At 33.9% G+C, this 24,171-nt stretch overlaps 2 protein-coding genes across 3 annotated transcripts in view; both read left to right on the top strand.

Annotated features, from left to right (window-relative positions):
- Positions 1-24,171, top strand: part of LOC142354305 (mitochondrial chaperone BCS1-like) — a 144,268-nt gene that overhangs the window by 79,263 nt on the left and 40,834 nt on the right. The window contains exons 2-5 of one of the 2 annotated variants that reach the window (XM_075406568.1): positions 12,214-12,284; positions 18,854-19,061; positions 19,392-19,630; positions 23,898-24,153. In XM_075406568.1, coding sequence (XP_075262683.1) covers positions 12,242-12,284; positions 18,854-19,061; positions 19,392-19,630; positions 23,898-24,153 — 746 coding nt within the window. In that variant the 5' untranslated portion in view covers positions 12,214-12,241. Of the gene's footprint in view, positions 1-12,213; positions 12,285-12,330; positions 12,474-18,853; positions 19,062-19,391; positions 19,631-23,897; positions 24,154-24,171 lie in introns of those variants that run through there. The other variant, XM_075406569.1, reaches the window with a different exon arrangement.
- On the top strand, positions 29-9,213 carry LOC142354306 (uncharacterized). The gene is made up of 2 exons (XM_075406571.1): positions 29-427; positions 8,071-9,213. Exons 1-2 carry the CDS (start codon positions 163-165, stop codon positions 8,343-8,345), a joined length of 540 nt encoding a protein of 179 aa, XP_075262686.1. The 5' UTR covers positions 29-162; the 3' UTR covers positions 8,346-9,213.

Raw genomic sequence — 24,171 nt, 5'->3', positions numbered from 1 at the left:
ATGAGCAAATTAGTAGTCATCTGTAAACAGAAGCTCAATTTGAAATTCTGCAGACAGGAACGTTAAATTATTTTTTGGCCATGTCCTTTTTAGATGAAACGTTGGTTATCTTTTGCTTGATCTTTGCATGGAGTGATCAAGTTAACTTTTCGAAGCACTATCATGAAACTGGTGATCCAAAAAGTGACAAGCGCTTCTGTAACTGTGGCTGGAGAGATTGTCGGATCCATCAAAAATGGACTTTGTGTTCTGATTGGGATCAGTAGGACGGACACTATATCAGATGCCCAGTTTCTGGCCAAGAAACTGCTGTCTCTGAAACTGTTTGAGGATTCAGAGGGCAATCATTGGAGGAAGTCGGTGAAAGATTGCAATTATGAATTGCTGTGCGTGTCACAATTTACACTACATGCTAGACTGAATAAAGGTAGTTGTATTTTTTTTAATCAAAAACTATCGGCAATTAAGTAAAAAAAAACGGAAGATTTGTTAGGTTTTGGTTCGAACGCCCTCATGTTCTCAGCCGGCTATTATTGCGCTCGTATTTTTTTACAATTCAAAGAATTTGAATTGTATTGGGGCGCTGTCTTTTTTTACGACTCGAAGAGGAGTATTGGAGAAGTCCTTTTTACAATTCAAAGAATTTGAATTGTATTGGGGCGCTGTCTTTTTTTTTTTAAGATCTGTTCACACATTTTCATGATTTTTGAAGTCAAATTGGAGTAGTGGTTTTGGTCACGCCGAAACAGGAAATGGAGCGAAAAAGCGAGTGGTTTTGCGGCGTGAAATTTTTTCGCTCTAATTTTAAAGTAGAGTGAGAAAACGGTGTTTGAACAAAAGTTCGCTTTATCGATAGTGGTTTTTTGTTCACATGCGGCAATTTCACTTTGATTATTTCTGTTTTTTTGATTTTTTGGATCGGACTTTTTTCTAAATGGTTTTCCCAATCGATTCATAGTCCGTTCTAGGTCTAGTTTTCTGTTTAGTCAATGAAAATTCTTTGAATTGTACGTCAGGACTTGTCCTGCTATGTTTTTTTTTAATCAATTTTATTGGAGTGATTTTTAAAGCGGGAAATGAAACGCGTGAAAAAATTTGGAGTGGTTTTTGTGCTGAACAAAATTGAAGAGTGGAGCGAAAAGAGAGTGGTTTTTGTTCATACCGCTGTTTTTGAGAGAGCGATAAATTGATGTGTGAAAAAATTTTCTCTAAGCGAGCGAAATTTTTTGTTCACATGCGGCTTTTTAAAACCGTTTTTTTTGTTATTTTTTTCGTTTAGAGGTCTGATTATGATATTGTGTGATGCTTAGGGTTGTTTTAATAATGGTTCGCAAGTTTTTGGTCATTAATAAGATTTTTATACCATTTTGCTGGTTTTTCAGCTATTTTGCTGAATTTTAGGCGAATTTTAGCAATTTTTTGCGTTTTGTTTTGTTATAATGCTTTGTAATGGCTTTGAATAGACGCATGTTAGTAACTGAGTTTTTAGATACCAAGTGATTACATTCTCTTAGGTTTGAAACGATTTTTTGTTTAGAAAAATGACAATAAACTGAAAAATTTTGAATTATTTTTCTTAATTTTTTGCTGTTTTTCGTTTTTTTTTCTAAACTTAGAAAAATTATTCAGCCTATTTGACTTTCCTATTGTTTTCGAAGTCTTCCAGTACTAATTCGCTCCAATTAACGTTTTTTGGGTCTATGTGCTCCCGTGAAATTAAAAAAAAAAGCTCAATTTTTTCTATGATTTTTTTTTCACTTTTTTTTAAATGCCCTTCGTGTTCTTCAATTTTTTTTATAGCATTTGGGGATGCCTATAGTCCAAATTAGTTGTCCTTGATGCATGTTGATGATTGTGATTTCAATTTTGAATCCTTTTCTTAAAGATAATTGAGTAACTTTTTTTGCAGAGTTCCGCAAATTTTCGTGTTTTTTTTGGAATTTTTGCTGAGTTCTTCTGATTGTCTGCTTTTTGCTAGTTTTTAGTGGTCTAGCTTTTGATAGGAGCTTTTCTAGAGGTTTTGTTGAAATATATTTAGTGCACTTTTCAATGACAAATATCACTAACTTTTCTTAAACACTAACTTTATTTCTATTTTTTTCGTTCTTCGTTTTTACTCATAAATAAACAATGATTTGGATTGATGGACACTTGACCAGATGTAGTATTAAAAGTTTTTTGAAATAATGATTTGATTTCAGCATAATGGTATTTGATTCATTATTTGTGGCCAATTTTTTTTTTGTTTTTTTTACAGAAAACATTTTTGGTTTTGTTTTTCATTTCCTTTCTTTTACCTTCGTTTATTCTACTTGAAATTTGTGTTTGGCTTTTGTCTCAAATAGCAGTGATTCAACAAAATTAAAGTAAACCTATTTCACGGGTTTTCGCCAAAAGTTGTTTTTAAACTTGCAACTCAATGTAAAGTTTTTATCACGTGCTTTATCGTCTTTTCTGGTCAGTTATTTTTTCATTGTTCTTTTTCTTTTTTTTTGTTTAAAAGTGACAAGTGTTATTCAGTAGGATAAGCATTATGTTAGTTATTGTGGTCAATCAGTAGAATAAGTTTTATGTTTGTTAGGGGCGTTCGTTTTTTCCTTCGAGTCGTTTCCGGAATTCTTCCGGCTATGTTTTTTTTTAAGATCTGTTCACACATTTTCATGATTTTTGAAGTCAAATTGGAGTAGTGATTTTGGTCACGCCGAAACAGGAAATGGAGCGAAAAAGCGAGTGGTTTTGCGGCGTGAATTTTTTTCGCTCTAATTTTAAAGTAGAGTGAGAAAATGGTGTTTGAACAAAAATTCGGTTTCTCAGTAGTGGTTTTTTGTTCACATGCGGCAATTTCACTCTGATTATTACTGTTTTTTCGATTTTTTGGATCGGATTTTTTTCTAAATGGTTTTCCCAATCCATTCAAAGCTCATTCTAGGCCTAGTTTTTTTGTGTACATTAAATTTTCATTTCTCGTTAGTTGTTTTTTTGTTCACATGCGGCATTTTCACATTGATTTTCTGTTTTTTTTTCTTATTTTTTATCAGAATTTTTTAAAAATGGTTTTCTCAATTCACTCTTAGTCCATTCTAGGTCTGGTTTTTCTGTTTAGTCAATGAAAATTCTTTGAATATCACGTCAGGACTTGTCCTGCTATGTTTTTTTACTTCGTCAAACTTTTTTAGTAGCCCCTGTAGCCTCTCTCTAAGAAACAGAAGTATGTTCAACTACGAAATGCCATCAAAATAAATCGGACTTAAAAAATATTTTTGTACAAAAATCTTTTTTTTTAATATATTCTATTCGTTCAATCCCAATCATGCTTATTGGAATCAACGGCGGCTATTTTCCGGCAATCTGCCGGGTATGTTTGACTACTGAATTGAGGTCAGCTATATAAGTTAAAGAAAGTAGCTGTAATATTAAGGCTGAAGCATCTTGTATTCGATATTAACAGTCATGTCAACCTGATGTTGGATCGATATCTTCACCTACATTTTTTGACATTTCACGTTTGATTTCTGACATCTTTCACTGTTTCGACACAATGGAATTCATATTTCGATTAACAAACTTCCGCAGTATGTGAATGCGGTCGAGGTTGAAAAGCTAAGTCAATAGAGATGAGATGAACTGATAAAGCCAGGCTACTGGGCCTTTGTGGATTGATGGAAAAATTGCTAATCGGTGTTAGTTCTACGCTGATGAGCCTTTGGTCAAAAACCGATTCAGCAAAGTTATTGAATCAAGCGATAACTGCTCTGAAATTTGGACTGTTAGAAATAAAATTTTAAAACAATTTTTTAAGGAAAAATTAGCGCTTTTACTTTTTTCTTTGACGCCAATTGGTTTGATGGCAAAAGAGTTAATCGCGGCTGTTTTAACTCAATTTGCATACTGAAATAAAACTATTATTCAAAAGCTTAAAAAATGATATGTTTAAAACTTTGACAGGTACTGACACGTTGACAAGTTTAAACAAATGCACGACTGGTCTGATTGTTCCGACGCCATAGGAACTATATACTCAAATGGACAATTTAGGCCGATCGATATATTCATTGTAGACAAATGTGAGTGGTATTATTAAAGCTAGTCCAGCGTAGAATTCGAAATTAAAAAGATTTTTTTGAATTTCGTTTTTTTTTTTAGTTATCGAGGATTGAAGTTTTGTGTGAACACGGGATATTTGGCATGATTGTTAAATTTTAGTGTAATTTTTCTTCAAATTAAGATATTTTTTAAATTAAAATATTTATTCAAAATTACATTTCAGGCCACAAAATGAAATAATTTGGAGTTCCTAATAGACGAAAGGTGATAAAAAACAATAGTTCTAGTCTCTTAGAGAAGTGTACTATCAAAAAAATTTGAATTCTAATTCAGAGCTCTTTTTTAGAAAACTTTTTAATAGCCGCACAGCGATAGCTGGGGCTATTATTTGCCTTCTCTTTTTTTTATTTCGTCGTCATGATTTTTGTTACGACCATATGACGTCACAGCCACTTTTTGTTCATTCCTTCCTGCAATTTCAACTGAATTGCATGTGTGACGTCATTTTTCGCTCTTAGTGGAGCGGGTTTTTTTTTCATGCGCGTGCTTAATTTTTTGGTCACACTTGACTTACCTCACTCTCATAAATGACTTCCTCACTTTTAAATTGACTTTTATTTACTTTAATTCAAAGAGATAAGGTCAAATGGGTGTGTGTCACTCTAAATGAAGGTTATTTGAGAGCAGCTAATAGAGGCAGCAAAAATGTATACTGATTTTTAATCAAAATATAACATATCAGCCTTCTTGAAAAGACGAATTTTTTTGGTCTGTCTTTTACTGTTTTTTGGAACTGCCGATCTACGAAGCAATTGCGGCTATTTTCTGGCAATCTGCGAGCTATGTTTATTTTTTGTTGTTTTCTTGGGTCACCTAGCGACTAGTCACTTTTCATAGCTAAGATCAGTTAATGAAAAAACTGATTTACAGTCAAATGAAGCCCAATGACCAAAAATCTCTTTTCAAGTAATTTCTCGTTTTTTTTTGTGGCTTCGACTCTGAGTTATCGTAATTTTAAATCGAATTTTGATTTTCTTTTTCAGGTTAAACTAATTTTTTGGAGTCTTATGCCATTGTTTCGTTGATTGAAAGTACAATCGGATTCGTAATAAGCATTAAGTGAACCTATCTAGAGCTTCCAGTGGACAGCTAATGGCTGTTAAGCCTTTAAAAATGATTTTTCGAAAGTTTTTCAACATTAACCAATCATTAACTAATTTTTTGGAGTCCTTTGCCATTGTCTCGTTGATTGAAAGTACAACCGGATTCGTAATAAGCATTAAGTGAACCTATCTGGAGCTTCCAGTGGACAGTTAATGGCTGTTAAGCCTTTAAAAATGATTTTTCGGGAAGTTTTTTTTAACATTAAGCAATCATTAACTTATTTGTGAATTGTGAGTCAGTCTCAGTAGACAGGGCCCCATATTTTTCTACTTCAATAAAAATTAATCAGGTTAGCAGTTTTATCTTCTAATAATTTGTTTTATGACATCAATGCGACAAGTTTTCAAAAAAATTTTAAAAAACTTTTGGATATTTTCTTGTTATTGGTGCCTCTTGAAATCTTATCACATCTTCCTGATATCTATGTCTCCCATTGGCTTGGAGAAGATCTTACCTGAATGATGGAAAATGTTTTCAGAAAAAACTTTTGGAATAAATGGCTTCGACACTTTCTTCTCGCACTTCTCTACTGAATTTTTGGTTTTTGCCGTTATTTGTTGTTGTTTCCATAGTCATAAGACTTATTGTGACGTCTTACTGATTACCTCTTCATGACAATAACCCTGTCCGCAAATCGAGGCACATTTTTGCAATTGAGTGTATTAGTGATTTCTGTTGAAAGCTATTGAATTTAATGGCTGTTAAGACTTTAAAAATAATTTTTCAAAAGATTTTTTGAAAATTAACCGATCTTAATGTAATGATTGGACCCTCTTTTTTCTATTTCTGACAAAGTCAATCTTTTTAGCGTTTTTTTTATCTAACTATTGGTGTTATGACTTCGATGCACGAGTTTTCATTTTTTTTAGTTTTTGGACGTTTTTTTTTTGTAATTTTATTTTCTTTTGGATTCTTGACACATTATCCTAATATTGATAATTGCATTCACCTAGAGGTGACGTTCAGCGGATCATCGTTAAGCGTTTATAGGGAAAAAACTGATGGTTTAAATGGTTTCGACACTTTCTTCTTGCCTTTTTTACCTAATTTTAGGATTTTGCCTGTATTTCTTGTTGTTTTCATTATATATGACTTATTGTAATGTCTTATTAATGACTTAATAATGACGAACATCCTTGTTGTCTCAATTAGGCATAACTTAGCGTTTTTATTAGCTTCCGTTGAAAGCTATTGAATTTCATGGCTTTGTTTCTTCGGGTTTTCTCAAACAATTCGTGGTTTTAATGCATTTGTACATGTTTGTTGATCTTTTGGAGTCAAATTGTTAAAAAAAGAATCCCATTGCTGTTAAGAAATTTTTTAAAAGTAAAAAAATTTCTGCCGAAAAAATCAATTTTTAATTGCTTCGACACTTGTCTCGCTCGTTTTTTTTTTGAATTTGCTGTTTTTTGCTTTCTTCATTCTTTAGGTAGCAATAAAAAGCTGACTGGTCCCATTAGCTTGTGTACGAGGACTGAATGAATGATGTTACCCGAAGCAGCCAGGTTGCTGCAAATAGTGTGAGAGTTTATGATATTATACATTTTTAAGAATTTTGAAGATTTTTCAGTTTTTCAATTTTTGTTCTTTTCGTCAACTTGTAACTTAATCTCATCCTTGAGAGGTCCCATAAAAATCTTTGTATTTTAAAAATTAACTTGTTTACTGATATTATGATGTAACTGATGTTTTGTTGTTTGGACAATATGCGTTTTTATAAAAATTTTGTGAGTGTTGTGTTTTTAAAATTCCTTCTATTTCAAGAATTAACATGTTTACTGATATTATGACCAAACTGATGTTTTGTTTTTTGGCCAATATGCGTTTTTATGAAACTTATGTGAGTTCAATGATTTTCAAATATGGCGCAATTGAACTTATTAATTCATTTCGTATAATGTTAGCTCAATTAGAATAAATAGAAATTGAAATAAAAATACATAATATTCTGATAATAGCTAATGATTTTAGTGGCTTGACTAATTTATGTTTTCGCAATGTTTGTAATTTTTTGTTCGTAACCTTTTGACTTTTGTTTCATCTTTAGTCCGTTCCTATGGTTCAGACTAAGCAGAGACAGGAGCTATTGGTTTCATTATGACTTTTTAGTAAATTTAACAAGAATTATTTCGTTAAAAGCTGATTATTTTTTAAGGCTTTTGATGTTATTTGGTTTTAAAAATGTTGCTTTTTGAGTTTCGCCTCATTATTTCTTCTTTTTGTCGACTTGTTATCTAGTCTCATTAAGCCCATCTGATGTGTAGTTGGGAAAAATAAATTTGTGTAGCTAGGATTTTGTTTGATTGTAATTTGACGTTGTTACGAGGTGACTTTAAATTAAGATATTGAGTTTTTGCCGTGAAATTTTGTTTTTGTTGCTTTTTGTTGTTGTTGTTTTTTCCTTGTAGACTTTCTAGTGGCAGAACTTGTTGTAATGAGGCATGGCATTATTTAATTATCATCTTGGTTTTGTAACGATTTTGTAAATCTCAAACATCTATTTTGAATTATGTCAAAAAAGTAAGTCAAAAGACAGTTAAGTAAAAAAATGTAGGTGAGCGCGGGTCGGAACATCGTGTGCAAACGCCCATCAACGCGCCTCCTTGTTTACTGTTTAAATTATTAGTAAGGAATTCTGGAAAAAATTTGTTTCCTCAAACGAGCTGAAGGAGTTGCTCAGATGCAAAATTGCGACAGAAACATTACTAAGCAGGTTTGTTCAAACTCGATTCAGTCTTTGAAATGTTAACAATTTTGAACGTTTTAATAGAACTGAATGTTCGGCTAAACTATAAAGAAAATTGATTCACTGTCAATTTTTTCTATTTAGTTTTCCATTTTTATTGTGTTTTGTCTGTTTAGGTGCGAAACCTGACTTCCATTTAAGTATGAAAGGCGAAGATTCAAAGAAATTGTATGAAGACTTCCTTGACATCTTGAAGAATTCTTACAGTGGAGATAAACTTCAAACTGGTGTGTTTGGAGCCATGATGAGCGTCAATATTGTTAATGATGGTCCTGTTACAATTCTATTAGATTCACCTTCCGAGAAGGAAGATTCATCAAGTACAAATTCGTCCAAGAAAGATGTAATTGTCAAAGACGAACCGCAAACTTCAAAACCACCAGAAAATTGACCTCGGTGATCGTTTTTGTTGATGTCATTATGTACGCAAAATGAATGCGTGTTTATTTGTCTATTTGATCTGATGGCTTGTAAATTTCATTGTACCCATTTTTTTTAGGAAATTGACTAATAGGGACTGATTGTTAGACTTAAGATGTAACAGGCTCGGAGGGTTGTCATATTTCTCCCTCTACATATGAAATTAACAAGATTGTCTTTCAAATGCCTGCTTACAAATGCTACCAAATATCGTTTTCTCCCTTTTGTATTTAAGTTACATCTAATCGTAAAATGTCACTTTTCAGACATAGTTTGTGTTGAAATGGAACCTCAATCCGTTCAAAATCTTGACCAATCAGAGGCCGAGGAAAATGACGATGTCCGAATTATCCCAAAGTTAGTCGATCAGGATTGGATGGCTACTTTACATATCACATTTGCCAATAATGATGCTGCTGAAATTGCTCTTAATACTCTCACGCCCGACATTGAACCACGAGTTGGTTGTTATCGCGAATTGACTTCGAATGGCTGCACTTTTTCTGGAAAATTTTCAGCACCGGATCCGAAGGGTCTTTCGATATCTCTTCGTGGATTCCTTGATCACGTGTCGTTAATTGAAGCGTGCTTCTCCCGTTTTTCCCCGAAATCGATGCCTGAACAATCAACCAAGTCACACATTTGCAACTTCAGCCTTGCCAAAAGTTGTGAACAGTTTTCGAAAGGCGACGAACAGTTTTTCAGTTGTGGATGTTTTTCTATTGAGAGTGAAAATTGTGTTGATTTGAGTGAAAAGATTCATGAGTATTTGAAAGTTTACGTTGAGGAAATTGCGATGAACTCAAAAGAAAAATAGAAAAATAAAAAGTTTTTGTGTACTTGTTGGTTTTTCAATTTATCTGTGGATTAGTTAGCCTTAGCCATTTGTTGGTCAATTTCTCTCCTTAAATGATTGCAAACAAATTTTATTTGTGAATAGCCGCCGTCAGCCTCTCAATGGCTATTAATTGCTCTTGAACGTAGTTCGTAGCAATTATTGTAAACGTGTGTGTCTTTTTTTATGCAAAATTTTCGCTTGACAATTTTGACTTTTCGAGTGACTTTTACGCCCTTGACTTTTTGGATTTCGCGTGATCTAAAATTCTCTCTCAATCACAATTTCAAGCAGCTGAACTCAATTGGCGGCAATTTAATACTAAAAGTCAAATGAAAAGTGCGCCGAAACTGGTGTCATTTTTTACTTTAAACCTTAATAGTGGTATATGTTAACCTCTAATGTGGTTATTTGAAGCCCACTATAGAACTTCTTAGTCCCATTTAAGCTCCCCCCCCCCCCCCCCCCGACTGAAGCAGGCTGCAATTGATTAGAGCTCCCACTAGTCGTTCAAGAGCAATTCTTCCGACGTTTAGTCGGTTATGTTTGTTAAGGTGCTCTCCTTTTTACAATTAAAGAATTTGAATGGTATTGGGGCGCTGCCTTATCACGAAATAACTGGTATTGGGGCGCTGTTTTTAAATCAATTTTATGGGAGTGAATTTTGAAGCAGAAAATTAATCGCGTGACAAATTTAGGAGTAGTTGAACAAAATTTAGAGTGGAGTGAAAAGAATGGTTTTTTGTGCAGACCGCTGTTTTCGGAAGATTGAGAAAGATTGAGGTGTGAAAATTATGTTTCATTTTAACTGATTTTTTTGCTCTAGTGGCTTGAATATGCTATCATAATAATTTTATGCATGATCGAATAGTGTTTAATAGCCGCACAGCGATAGCTGGGGCTATTATTGGCCTTCTCTTGGTTTTTTTTTATTTCGTCGTCATGATTTTTGTTACGACCATATGACGTCACAGCCACTTTTTGTTCATTCGTTCATGCAATTTTAACTGAATTGCATGTGTGACGTCATTTTTCGCTCTTAGTGAAGCGAGTTTCTTTGTTCAGGCGTGTGATTAAATTTTTGGTCACACTTGAGTTACCTCACTCTCAAAAATGACTTCCTCACTTTGAAATTGACTTTTTTTTACTTTAATTCAAAGAGATAAGGTCAAATCGGTGTGTGTCACTCTAAATGAAGGTTATTTGAGATCAGCTAATGGAGGCAGCAATAACTTAATATAGATTTTCAATCAAAATATAACATATCAGCCTTCTTGAAAAGACGAATTTTTTTGGTCGTGTCTTTTTTACTGTTTTTTTTAGACTGCCGATCTTCGAATCTATTGCGGCTATTTTCTGGCAATCTGGCAGCTACGTTTTACATTTTTTTTATCTAATCCGTTTTATTGTTGTTTTGATTTTCTCAGCCATTTTAGCGGTTCTCTGGCCGTTGTTTTGTTTATCGCATTGATTGAGAATCTCAACGGCAGCTATTGCCCAATGCTTTCGTGTGCCAAATTTTTACAGTTTTTAAGGCATAAAAGAATGTTTTTTTTAGAATAAGACGGAAAATAGATAATTTTTCTGACAATTTCTTGCAGTTTTTCAATTTTTCTAGAAATTTTTGCGAACCTGGCTTAGCTCGCCAATTGTTGTGTGAGAATTTTGATGTTTTCGATTGAATAGAAAAATGATTTCTTGTTAGGTATTTTGGTATTATATAAAGAAGTAATAAATTTTTCTTTTTTTTATTTTCAGTTGGTTTTTTTGGGATAATTACTCCCCTTTTTTACTCTTTTAAAGTTTTATCGGTGGCTTTTGTAGGTACCTGATAATTGAAAAATAGTTTTCTAGGCCGAAACGACTCTTCGAGTTGTTTCAAGAATTTTTTTTATCTGATCACACACTAATGATTTCTGAAGTCAAATTAAAGTAATTCTTTCGGTCTCGCCGAAACAGTAAATGTAATTGGTGGGCGCGAAGTGTTTTCTCTAAATTAAAAGTAGAGTGAGAAAACGTTGTTTGAATAAAAATTTGCTTTCTTGCAAGTGGTGTTGTGTTCACATGTCTCAATTTAGTTTTAGTTCGTATTGTTTTGTTTTTCTGTGGATTTTTTGTTGGTGGTTTTTACAATCCATGCATATTTCAATCTTGGTGTGCATTTTATTTTACCAGGATTGTCTTTAAATGCTTAATTACAAATGGTACACAAAGGCAAAAATAGTATTTTTGCTTTGTGCGTAAGATATATCTAATTTTGAACATAGCTCATTTACATTCACATTAAATGAAAATGAGCCGTTTCCATGTTGTGCTTATCGTCTTGAGATCTGATGAGCTGATTTAAATTGAGCATCACCATTTCCAATGTAAAAAGTCCAGAAAAATTCTTACAGATAACTTCTTTTCAAGCCATTAACTGTTTTTTTCAAGCCATTTGACCACTTGTTTTATTTTGTCCGTATAGGTATGGCAATGTTTTCTACACAATTCAAAAGTTGATTTTCACCAAAAGCGAGGGAAAAATTTTGGGAAACCTTTTCTGAAAATCCTGATATTTCTTATTTTGAAAAAATTTACACCGTTCCTCCTACCAGAGTTGCTGAAAGTTTGCCAATTTATCAAAATATTTAATTTTATCGCATTTCCGGTCTGAGTTGTTCAAATCATTCAACGGACCATCCTTGATTTATACAATTTTCTGATGAATGTGTTCTCAGATCAAGTGCTCCAGTTTTAAAGTTAAAGTTCTAGGATAAGAGATTGGGGACAAAGTAAAGATAACCTCATTAATGCATGAAAGAAATAAATTGAGCCAAAATACACTTAATGCGTTTCTCGATTGACAAATTTAAGGACAAACTAAAACAATTTGAATCGTTTTAACATGGACATATTAGTATCTCTATTGTCTAATTTTATCGGAGAGCACGGTGGTCGTGTACACGGATACCTGGATTGACGAAATTCACGTCAGACAAACACGTTATTATTTGATCTTTCAGGTAATTTATGACAATTGCAATTAGGCCATGACTTTGGGAGGCTTTTCACAGAACAACGCAGGCAGAGCAGGTTTGTGTGTTGAATAAACTGTGTAATTATCATCATCATTATTCCCGTCGTTGTGGTAAACATTGGATGAAAGAAGATAAACGAATGAGTTTAAGTCGATCAAGGATAACTGAATTTGATTAAATTACATTGGCGGTTTGATTAGTGTTTATAACAGTGAAATGCCCTTGATAGTGTATTATCACGTAGGTGAGTTTTGTATAAATTGTTGTCTCTTTCCTCTGCTTTTAAGATTTAGATTGATTGTTTTTGCTCTAACCTTGAATTTTATTTGGGGGAGAGGAATTTGCCCGAGCTCGATTTTGTTTCATTCGAGCCCATTGATATCTTTTTAAGGAGAGATGAAAGGCGTTATCATTGCAAAATAGTTGATTATATACGTCAAATTCTAAACATTGCGTTGGAAAACCTGCTACACTTGAACATGAAATGAAAAGCAAACAAATTTTACAGAAAATTTTTTTGGGTCTTCAAAAATTTTTCATTCAAATCAATTTAATGAGAATAGAGCCAGCTCTTAAGGCCTCCATCTTCGCAAGGCAATCTAAAAACCAATGTCAAAGACTTGTCCTTTTAATCTCAACTGGGTTTACATTAGGAGCTAAAATTCAAACAACAGTAGCTGATATTTTTTATTTTTTGAAAAACTGATCGAACAAGGAGGCTCGGTAATGTGCGTTTGCACATAACCAAATAAGGATTGGATAGAAAACTTTTAAAAATTCAAGTATTTTTGAAAATAACTATTGCATGAATAAAAAATTGCGTCCAACTCAAATCACTCAGTGGACTAAAAATTCCTCTTTAGAAGGCCGAGGAGATTTGACATTCTCACGAATACGAGACTAGACGAACCAAATCAAATAACAACAATAAACATTAATAACGTCTAAAACTCTAATGTCTATCTGTAGAAAAAACGCTCCTAATGTCTATCTGTAGAGTAAACGCTCCTAATGTCAGAAGATAGGATCTTCTCCAAATAGCAGAAGATAAAACCTAAGCTGAATAAAATTACTAGTTCGTTGTTCTTCACTAGGAAAGGATTGGTACCAGTCCCTAATGAGACTCGGTAACACGTAGACAAAAAACAGCGTCTAACATAAAAATTACGCTCATTTTTTGAAAGCAATTGTGCAAAGTAATGAAAACACTTAGATATGATTTGAAATTATTGAGTACCTTTGTAGTACGATCGTTTATAAATACGTAAGATACGACATTGTTTTTACTAGCACCTGTTATTATTATAAATTTCAAATCAATTATGGGAGAAAACGGCGTCAAAGCCGCTAAAACCATAAACTACTCTTGAAGAATAAGAAATTTTTGGGTGCGCGTATTTTGAACGCCAATAAAGTGATGTGTCCACTCTTTAATGAGACAAGGTAACATGTAGGCAGGAGCAGAGCAAAGTTAAAAACGACGTTTTGTATTTTTCGAAAACAATTAATTTAAAGGCTAGGATAATGATAAGCTATAAATTGATGTAAAAAATTAGGTTGATTTCCCTAACAAAAATCATTGAGAACCTTTTGGATTGGAATATGTACTACGTTTACAAAAAGATGTCAAATAGAGGCAAAATTTAAAAAATTTTGAAAAAAGAGTTTTGCCAAAACCATATTGATGTTGATGAAACAAAAAGACTAAAAAGAACAACAGGCAGAGTTAAAAAATAATTTAAAAAGGCAATTATTTTCAAGTCAGTGAAACAAGCAGCAATGAGTTTAAATTATTAAACAGGTTCAATTAGTCCTCCAGTCCTCCAATTGAAGACCTTGAGACCTGTCACTTATCGGAAAATGTCGTACATTAACAATAATAGCGTCAAATACAGACAAAGGTCACAGAAAAAAGTCAAAAACCGAAGTCAAACCCATTTTTACCGTAATCAATTCGCTGAAAACTTTTTGTATGTTCAACTGCAACTTTTTCGGACGCCATTAATGTGATATGTGGCCTGTAATCAACAAAAATAGGTAATTAATGAAAAAAGGCAAAGAACAGATGACGCAAGTTTAACAAATATTTAGGTTTTTTGAAAAACGTTTTTCTCCAAGTGATGAAAACCAGGAGATATGAATTCAAGTCATTAAACAGGTTGCTTTATTCCTCCACAAGCCACTGAAACCACAAGCGAAACTCTAAAGTAGACCATTTTTTCGCAAAAAACGGCGTTGAAGGCATTAAAATCATAAATTCAGGAGAAAAACTAGCTTCATTCAAATGCGGCTTCCTTCGATGCCAAAAAAGTGATATCTGACTTGTATTTATTAAGACCGGGTAACAAAAAGTTTTCGAAAAAAAACAAAAGAGTCAAAGCTAAAAAGTGTGATTTTGAAAAAAAATGAAGTCATGAAAATCTATAAGCTGTATATTGAAATATCTAAACGTGTTTGTTTGATCCCTTAAGGAAACCTCTGAGACCTTCTGTGACGTAGAATTTGTCATACGTGTAAAAAGATTCAAATACAGACAAAAAATACAATTTAATTTTGCAAAAAACCGGTGTCGAAGCCATTGAAACCATAATTAGTCCACCCAAAAATGTGTGGCCTGTGATTAATGAGACCAGATAACAAATTGGCAAAAAGAACAAGCTGCAATTCCTGAAAATGTTCTTTAAAATCATGAAAACCATCAGCTAACAACTAAAATCAGTATATAGGCTCAAACATTCCATCATAATAAGATTCCATACTCTTGGGACCCCTTATTTTTCACAAATTGTTATACCAGAAGAAAGGCAATTAAAATGAAAATTGATTAAGTTTTTCTAGAAACGGTGTCGAAGCCGTTTAAACCATAGTCTATATCCTAACAAATTATAATTTCAATTTTGCTTTTTTGGACACCAATGAAGTGATGAGTGCCCTATCGAAAAGTTTATAATTTGACAAAACCAGGAAACAAAACATGAAAAATGGGTACATGTCCAAAATCATTTTTTTCAAATGAAACTAGTAGTTTTGTAGCCAGAAAACATGTACTTAAAGCGTAAAGCCACCGTAGAGATGAAAGTTTATTCAAGATGAAGATGCATTATGTCTTTGCTGATGTTAAGCTGCAAGGTGACAAAAAATAAGTGAAAATTAGCGGCAAACCTCTATAATCTCTTGTTTATTTTGAAAACATTGGAGTTTAAAAGTCACAACGATATAAAGCTTTCGACTAAAAAATTTATAAACATTAACTGGCATTTGTTTATGAAGCGAATTGGCCCTGTCAAAAGTGAGCCCTGATGTAAATTGTTCCGTTCAGTAATGATCATAAAGTCAGCCATTGATTACAATCCGGATTAGATCTGGATTTCAGAATTCCGCGGTCAGACCAAAACTGTACTTGCTTTTACTGTTTGCTTATTAAGAGCATGCAATGGTTCCCAGTTTAATGGATATAGATGATTTGACAAAATTTTATATATCAAAGTGGAATGATGCTATGTATACATATCTAGATATATTAGCTTAAAACCGGCAAAATTTCCCGAGAAAACTTTCAAACAGAGCAGGGAGGTAAATTAGCCATGTCTTGAGTTGAAGCAATTTGTGTCAGCATTTCTTAGGTGATTAATTCGGCAATTTTAAGCAAAGTTTACTAAAGAATCTTATTTCTTGCAATTTTCGATGAAAAAAGGCTGATTTTGGAAAAAAAACAATAAGTAGCAAAAATTGAGCCAAGAATTACATGAAAACTTTCATCGACACTTCTATCTTTACAAAACAAACTAACAACATTTTTTTCAAACAATTTCAACCTAATTTAGCAAAAGTGGCAAAAATGTAGGCATAAATTCCGGAAAATGTGACCAAAAACAACGGAAACTCGACTATTTTTCACAAAACTTTAATTTAAACCTTGTTAACTCCCTGAAAAAAGCGAAAATTCGAAAAATCTTTATAATTCCAAATTCTACGCTGGACGGGCTTTCTAATGATACCACTCACAACTCTCTGTGATAAATCTATAGATCGGCCGAAATTGACTGATTAAAAAAACCCATTTGAGCATAGTTTCTCCCCCCACTTAAGGGGTCGGAACAAAGAATGGCACCAAATTACGATTTGGTTGATTTTCAATCTTCAAACTTATGGTAAATGAGTTTATAAACTAAAATATAAGCACAGAAATGAGTTGTTTAAACTGGACGTTGTAGACACGAAAACTCAAGCAAAATTGAATAGTGCGCGGTAATGATGTGACGTGGCTTTAGTGCTTTGTCCTGGCCTTAAATTTTCTCTTAACTTTGAATGTAATTCTTTTTTTTCTGCCAAACAACTTTTCATAGATCAGAATTAAAAGAAAATTCTATGCACAATCTTTCGAAAACGGGAAAGATGAAACTTAGCAGGAGGAGTTCTGAATTAGAATCTAAACAATCTAAAATAAAATTACGTACCTACGGTATTCAACTATAACGCAGTTGTGAGAACAAAAACAGCCTAAGAGCTAAAAAAATTACCTGAAGTGTTGATGAAGTTCATTTGATCAATTCAATTGCTCAGCCACTTGGCAGGAAATACAGCCGGAAGGATGTCGGAAGTGACTCAGATAAATTTTTGCCAAAAATTGGTCTTCGGAAAAGCTAGTATCCGATAAAGCAACTAATCAAACAAAGAAACCAAAGAAAGTAGCAGTCTCTCTTATGAAATAATTACGAAAAATCGTTTAACTTTTTTCATGCAATTTAGACTATCAAATTGTCCATAAAATTTTAGGCGAGCCATAATTGCTCCAAAAAACTCAAATTTTAAAGGAAGTGAAAAAAGGTTTAAAAAATTATTTTGCACTGTAGTTCAGGACTGGTCCTGCTACTTTTATCAAAGATCTATCCATTTATTTTGATTATTTATGAAGTCACGTTCTTTGTAGTGGTGATTTGGTCACGTCGAAATAATAAGTCATGCAAAAAAGTGAAAGGTTTTGTGGTGTGAAATTGTATCATTCTAATTCTTAAGTACCCTGAGAAAATTTTTATTGATTTTAGGCAAATTAACTTCTGTTGATGATTGGCACTTTTTTAAAAGGTTTTCCAGATCTATTCCTAGTCATTTGTAGATCTTGTTTTTTAGTCAATGGAAGACCTGGTGGTGTTTCGACGAGTGGTGGTTTTAGTTTATATTATTCGCGTAGGAAACATAAAAAACGGTTTTTTACACCGGTTGATTCACTTCACATCGGCTCTTTCGATGCTCTTTTAATGTGCGTGACGTCATATCTTAAGCTAAGTGGAAGTGAGTTGTCTGCTAAATTGCGTGATATTTTTCAATCATAAATGACTTGAGCTCATCCTCGATGACTTTTTAAACTCGACTGTTATTTAAGGTTACCCCAAACTCTTTCAAGGTCAATAAACTAGTTTTATATTATATATATATATATATATATATATATATTTTTATATATATATATATAATATATATATATATATATATATATATATATATATATATATATATATATATATATATAAAACTAGTTAAAACTATATTGAAGGTTGTTAATGATAAAGCGGACGATCAAAATAGAGCAAGCATTTTTAGTATATTGGGTACGTAGTTTGATGAGCCGTCTAAAAAGTTTTTAAGTCGCAATTTTACATTTTACGGTCTTAGCAGGAAGAGAATTGAACCTTCGTTGTGACGTGTTTCAAGTCAACTGGAAATATTCCTCGACTTTTCCAAAAATTGGTCTTCGGAAAAACTAGTATCTGATAGAGCAACTAATGAAATGAAGAAATCAAAGAAAATAGAAGTCTCTCGTGTGAAATAATTACGCAAAATCGAATAATTTTATGCAATACAATTTAGAATTTTAAAATGTTCTTAAAATTTCAGGCGAGCCATCATTGGCTCAAAAATACTCTAGTTTTGAAGGAAGTGAAAAAAGGTAAGAACAAAAAATTTTATTTTTGATTGTAATTCAGGACTGGTACTGCTATTGTTTTCAAATATCTATCCGTACATTTTGCTGATTTTTGAAGGCACTTTGGACTGGTAATTTGGTCAAGTCGAAATAATAAATGGAGCGAAAAAGTGAAAGGATTTGTGGTGTGAAATTGTATTCTAATTCTTAAGTACACTGAGAAAATTTTTATCAAGTTGAGGCAAATTGACTTCTGGTGTTGATTGTAAATTTTTGAAAAGTTTTCCAGATCCATTCCTAGTCATTTGTAGATCTGGTGTTTTTAGTCAATGGAAGCCCTGCTGTGTTTGTTTCGACGACTGGCGGTTTTTTTACATTTTTTCGCGTAGCAGGCATCTAAAGAACCGTTTTGTTCACGTATTCACTTACATCGGGTCTTTTACTGCTGCTTGTATGTGCGTGACGTCATATCATAAGCCAAGTTGAAGTGAGTTGTCTGCTAAATTGCATGTTTTTTTTTCGATCATAAATGACTTGACCTCACTCTCAATGACTAAAGCAGATGACCAAAATAACGCAAGCAATTTTGATTAATTTGTGTACGTTGTTTGATGAGCCCTCTAAAAATTTTTTAACTCGTGATTTTACATTTTACGGTCTTGATAGGAAGAGAATTGAACCTTAGTTGTGACGTTTTTCAGGTCAACTGGAAATATTCCTTCGTGAGCAATGGATTAAAGTGGAAGTGCGCCTTAATGAGGAGTCACTCACAGTCCAGGCGGAAGTGGAACAACCACCAGGTGGAGGAGGGGTGGACTCAAATGTGCCCGGCGGACCATCTGACAACTTGGTGGCATCTTACCCCACCCCTGATGAGAACACACCCGATGCCGTGTCCAACCAGAAACGGTACGTTGTTGCCCACATGAATCTGCTTTCAATTACAGAACTGATCGGATTATTTTCGAGTGATGTGATTTATTGTCTGTAATGTTTAAACACTGCAATGAATAAGGAATACTATTTCACGTGTGAAGGTGATGTGACTATATTTAAAATTGTTCCGGCTATTTGAAATATTTTGGCTCTACTTTAAAAAATATACTCCGAGTAATGCTTTCCTGTAGTGAAAACGTAGTTTGAAGAAAATATCCAGTATTTTTCCATTATTTCAAGTCTCAGTTCGAGTCTCATTCCGCTCGTTTAATTTTCCATTCCGTACATATTCTGTAATGTTAGGTATGTGAAAGTGGTAAAAGAAGAGGTGGGGGGTCTGGGCATTTCAATCAAGGGGGGCAAAGAGAACAACATGCCCATCCTCATCAGCAAGATATTCAAGGGACTCGCTGCTGACAAAACAAACGCTCTCTACGTTGGAGACGCAATTCTGTCTGTGAATAACGAAGACCTTAGAAACGCAACTCACGACGAGGCTGTTCGTGCTTTGAAACGGGCGGGCAAGGAGGTTGAACTCGTAGGTAAGGTCGTAACTAACTGCAATTAAATTATCCTTTTCAGAGAATTTTCTCCTGTTGAAGATTATGCGCTAATCATATTGGTCTGTGTTCGTATTAGTCGTCTCATCATAATTGCTTAGACGACATATACTGAAATTTGAATAAAATGTTTAACTTGATCTTATTAATTTGAAGATTTTGTTCACGGTAGGGTTGTAATTCCCATATTTTTGGCTGTACTGATATTAATGGCAATTGTGGTAAATTGAGCAAATCATTGTTTGTTCACACAAAAGTTGCTAGATTGTAATTCGGACTTCTATCCGTGTATCTGTTAGATCTGCGGACGCTATCCGGAAAACATCTGCTCTTTGGTTGCATTTTTAAGTTTCTTTTCAAAAAAATAATTGACTTTTCCTCCTCTTTATTTTGAAACTCTTTAGCACCCAAAAACTAGCTGCATTATCAATTTACTTAGTTCAGCAATTGTTTGAGGAAGAATTGCGAAAACAAAAGATTTAACTGAAATTGGATCTTTTCAACAATTGCCCCCCCTTTGCAAATAGGGACTATTCTTGAATAGAATTTAAGCGAGCGATTTATTAACCAATCAGAGACGGCTAATAACTTTTTCCACGTATGCGCATACTATGTTAATGAAAACAGAGTTAATGAATAGAATATAAAGCGACATGATACATTAATTAGTCGAATTGGAATACAAAGCGAAAAGAATTTCCAGCTGGCTGGTGGGTGGGTGCGCGTCGCGGCTTCGCAGCGATAACCGATCGGCGAATTCTGGATTACATCCCACAGCGCATGAGAAGCATAGCCGTAAACAGCGGTCCGCAATTGCGCTTAAACTATTATTCGGCTATCTAAACTATAGGCCAAGTAATATTGTAGTAAAGCGTAGCACAGAAGGGGGATTCTCTACTAGGTAGCAAGGGGGGGTGCAATTGTTGAAAAGATGCCTAATATTTTTTGAGAGAGTGCCACGCTGAATTAAAGATTTCTGAAGATAGTATTTTTGTCTTTTGGGTGCAGACATTTTATCTGGATACACTTATTGGCCCCACTCCAAGCGGTGAGTCGACAAAACTTGAGAAAAAGGTTATTTTCAACAAAGGTTCCGGGAACCAGAGGATTAGCTTACTTATTAATTTTCTATATAATGGGGTGAAATCTGCAAAGATTATCAACAACAAAATTATTAGAAAAGCATATAGGAAAACAGTTGAGAAGGTTTCTCTTTTCGCCAATGAATGACGACTCGAATTCAAGTCACTTTTCGCATTCGAGTAAGTGACTTTCATGTCGGATAGTTTTTTTAATAGCCGCGAAGCTATAGCTGAGGCTATTATTGGCCTTCTCTTGGTTTTTTATAATTCAAAGATTTTGAATTGTATTTAGCGCTGTCTTTTTTAAGATCTTTTCACACATTTTCTTGATTTTTGGAGTCAAATTGAAGTTTGATCACTCCGAAACAGTGGAGCGAAAGAGTGGTTTTGCCGCGTGAAGTTATTTCGCTTTAATGGCAAAGTGGAGTGAGAAAACGGTGTTTGAACAAAAATTCGCTTTCTCGCTCGTGGTTTTTTGTTCACATGCGGCATTCTCACTTTTTTTGCCATTTTTTGGATCGGATCTTTTTCTAAGGGGTTTTTCGGATTGACTCAGTCCGTTCTAGGTCTAGTTTTTTGTTTAGTGAAAATTCGTTGAATTGTACGTCAGGACTTGTCCTGCTATGTTTTTTTATTTCGTCAAGATTTTTGTTACGACCTAATGTCACAATCACTTCAAATCTGCTTTTTGTTCGTTCGTGCATGCAATTTGAACTCAATTGCGTGAGTGAAGTCATTTTTCACTCTTATTTTTAGCGAACTTTTTTGTTCATTCGCGTGATTAAGTTTTTGGTCACACGTGACGTACAGCACTCTCACAAATGACTTCCTCAATTGACTTTTCTTTACTTAAATTCAAAGAGATAAGGTCAAGTGAGTGTATGTCACTCTAAATGAAGGGTATTTAAGAGCAGCTAATAGAAACAGCAATAAGTTATACAGATTCTTAATCAAAATTTAACATCTCAGCCCTCAATGAAAAGACTTATTTTGTTTTTTATATTGTCTTTTTTTAATCTTTTTGAGACTGCAGATCTACGAAGCTATGGCGGCTATTTTGTCGCAATCTGGCAGCTATGTTTAAAATGTAGATAAATTTTTTAACGCAAAAATGCAGAAAGGAAATGCTGCAAACGGCAGAAAGACAACTACGCTTGTTACGCATTTGGTATTAGGCAACTTAATCAATGCGGGAAGGTTACTAGATTTGGTTGGAGGACTTGGAAATGAATTGAATTGAAATCAACATCTAAAAATTACTGATTGATATATGAAGGGTTAAATTTTGTAAGATTAGGAGACTTTTTAACTTTTGGATGTCCAAATTCCTGTCTTCTCACTAATTGCAGTTTTTAAAACACAAATCGGAGATAAGAACAAACATATTGTGGCTCGAAGACTAGGTATTGAAGAATTATTAAGACTGGGTATTGAAGAATTATTAAGAAGACTAGTTATTGAAGAATTATTATTAAATGTGTTAAGTCAATAGTTAGTCTAACTGATACTGATCCTGTGGAAAACAGTCCGCGGAAGTTAGATACGTTGGTGCCTATATAGATAAATGATGAGAAAAACCACTAAAAATAGTGACGAGATGTTGGCTGGTTTTTGTGTTATTGCAAAATTTCCATCTGTGGATATTAGTGACCAATTCATCCATTATTGATGCAAATGAGCAAACTGCAACCAATGTCCTCTATTTCTTATGTCCCTAATCTTTTAAAAGTTTGGAACGAAAAGGAGTTAAAGGTGCGATTTGATATCTTTGCTAAAAACTGCCATCCAAATGTCAAAGAATATACGTTCATTTTTTTTGCTGAAAATGATAAAAACGATATCACTAATGCAGGCCATCACAACATTTTATCCTAAAGATTTTGACTTTTTTAAAACTATTTTTTGTTGACGCTAAAAACTGTCGCGGTTGTCAATCTGCTGACAAATTGTTAGAGCCAAGTTCAAAAGGTCTTGTTCATGCAAATGAATATTCAACCGCTTTAAATCCGTTCGTTCTAGAGGCTGAATTGGCTGCCGTAATTACGATTGGCCAGTCATTGGCACTTTTTGCACAGCTGATTCTCCCCATGGTTCTAGTTTTCCTGTTGAAATTTTTATAGGCGATAATTGGCTGATTATAACCTAGGTCAAAGAAAAGGTTTTCGGAAATTTTTCGGAAATCCTGACAAAAAGTTGATTGATATTCGTTTTTTTATCTAGTGGTCGGTTAATAAAAACTGTTCCCTGTCATCGATGGAAGTTTCCGTGAAATTCTGCTACAGATTTTATGTTAAGTTCCGGATTTCCCAATTTGATGTCTCAAAATTGACATCGAAAAGCTTTGAATTGCTCCCGAACGAACTTCGAAGCAATTATTGTAAATATTTGTGTCCTCTTTATGCAAAATTTTTTCTCTGCCGTTTTTTTATTCTGGAACATTTTTGACTTGCTGAGTGACTTTTTCACTCTTGAATTCTTCGTTTTTGAGTGATCTAAGTTGCTCTTTCTGGAATAAAGTTTGTTATGCTAACTTGAGAGTTATTGTGAGCGAACAAGAATCAACGCCTTTGTAGCATGGTGGTTAAAATGTTGGACTGGCATTCTGGAGGAGGAATTTTTTGCGCACATAAAATATTTTTGAGCTACACCTCCCTTTGAATTATATTGCCCCACCTCTCGTTCGAGAGTAATTCATCTGACGTTAGTCGGTTTCTGTCTTTTAATTTTATCCACTCTCAGTTTTGCTGGTCAATATCTCGAGGAAGCGGACAGAACTAAACGACAGGCTTCTGTTCAATACCTCTTTGTATGAGTTCTGAACAATAACAATCTCGCAATCGTGGCAGAGCTGTAATGCTTGGGCATTTCTGTTTGAGTTTTTATGTTCACTATGAAATTTTTTGAGATTTACAAGTTTCCGTTGCGTCTGAATATTTGTTTCAAGTTATCATTCTTGATGAATTTGTTGAGGCAAAATTTGAAGAAGTAGATCGCTGTTTACCATAATATTAGCCAAATTTTATTATTGAATCAGTTAAAAGTTCTTTTCTTTCATGTTGTGGGTTGTCTTGTATTGGGCTTTATTTTAGAAATAGTTGGGTTTTGCTTTTATGTTGACCTGTATAGCACATCAGTCATTACACTTATTATTTACGATCTGTTTTTAGTGCGCTACTTGAAAGAAATTACACCCTACTTTAAGAAAAACTTCCAACTAGATGGAGTAGGCTGGCAATTAGACAATAGACGTCCAATTTCTAAGCCCGCGCCTTCCGGGGACATCAAAATGGTCCCACTTGCTTGGGCAATCTTGGGAAGACCATCGCCAGAGTTTTTCGGAGGAGCTGAGAACTTGGATGGGTTTGGCAACAGTTGTATGTTCGAATTGAAAGCACCGGACGAGAGGTTCTCTGTCATCTTTAGGTGAGACTTTGTTTACAA

Source organism: Convolutriloba macropyga, chromosome 15 (assembly GCF_964194025.1).
Source record: "Convolutriloba macropyga chromosome 15, txConMacr16.3, whole genome shotgun sequence".
Classification (NCBI taxonomy): Eukaryota; Metazoa; Xenacoelomorpha; order Acoela; family Convolutidae; genus Convolutriloba; species Convolutriloba macropyga.
Note: the sequence above shows the minus strand (reverse complement) of the source record. Positions and strands in the feature narration are given on the sequence as shown.

Bases quoted from the DNA above. Each gene is read 5' to 3' on its own strand.
- LOC142354306 (XM_075406571.1), top strand. From the start codon at position 163: ATGAAACTGGTGATCCAAAAAGTGACAAGCGCTTCTGTAACTGTGGCT. The intron at 428-8,070 runs GTAGTTGTATTT...TTGTCTGTTTAG, and splicing joins ACATGCTAGACTGAATAAAG to GTGCGAAACCTGACTTCCAT.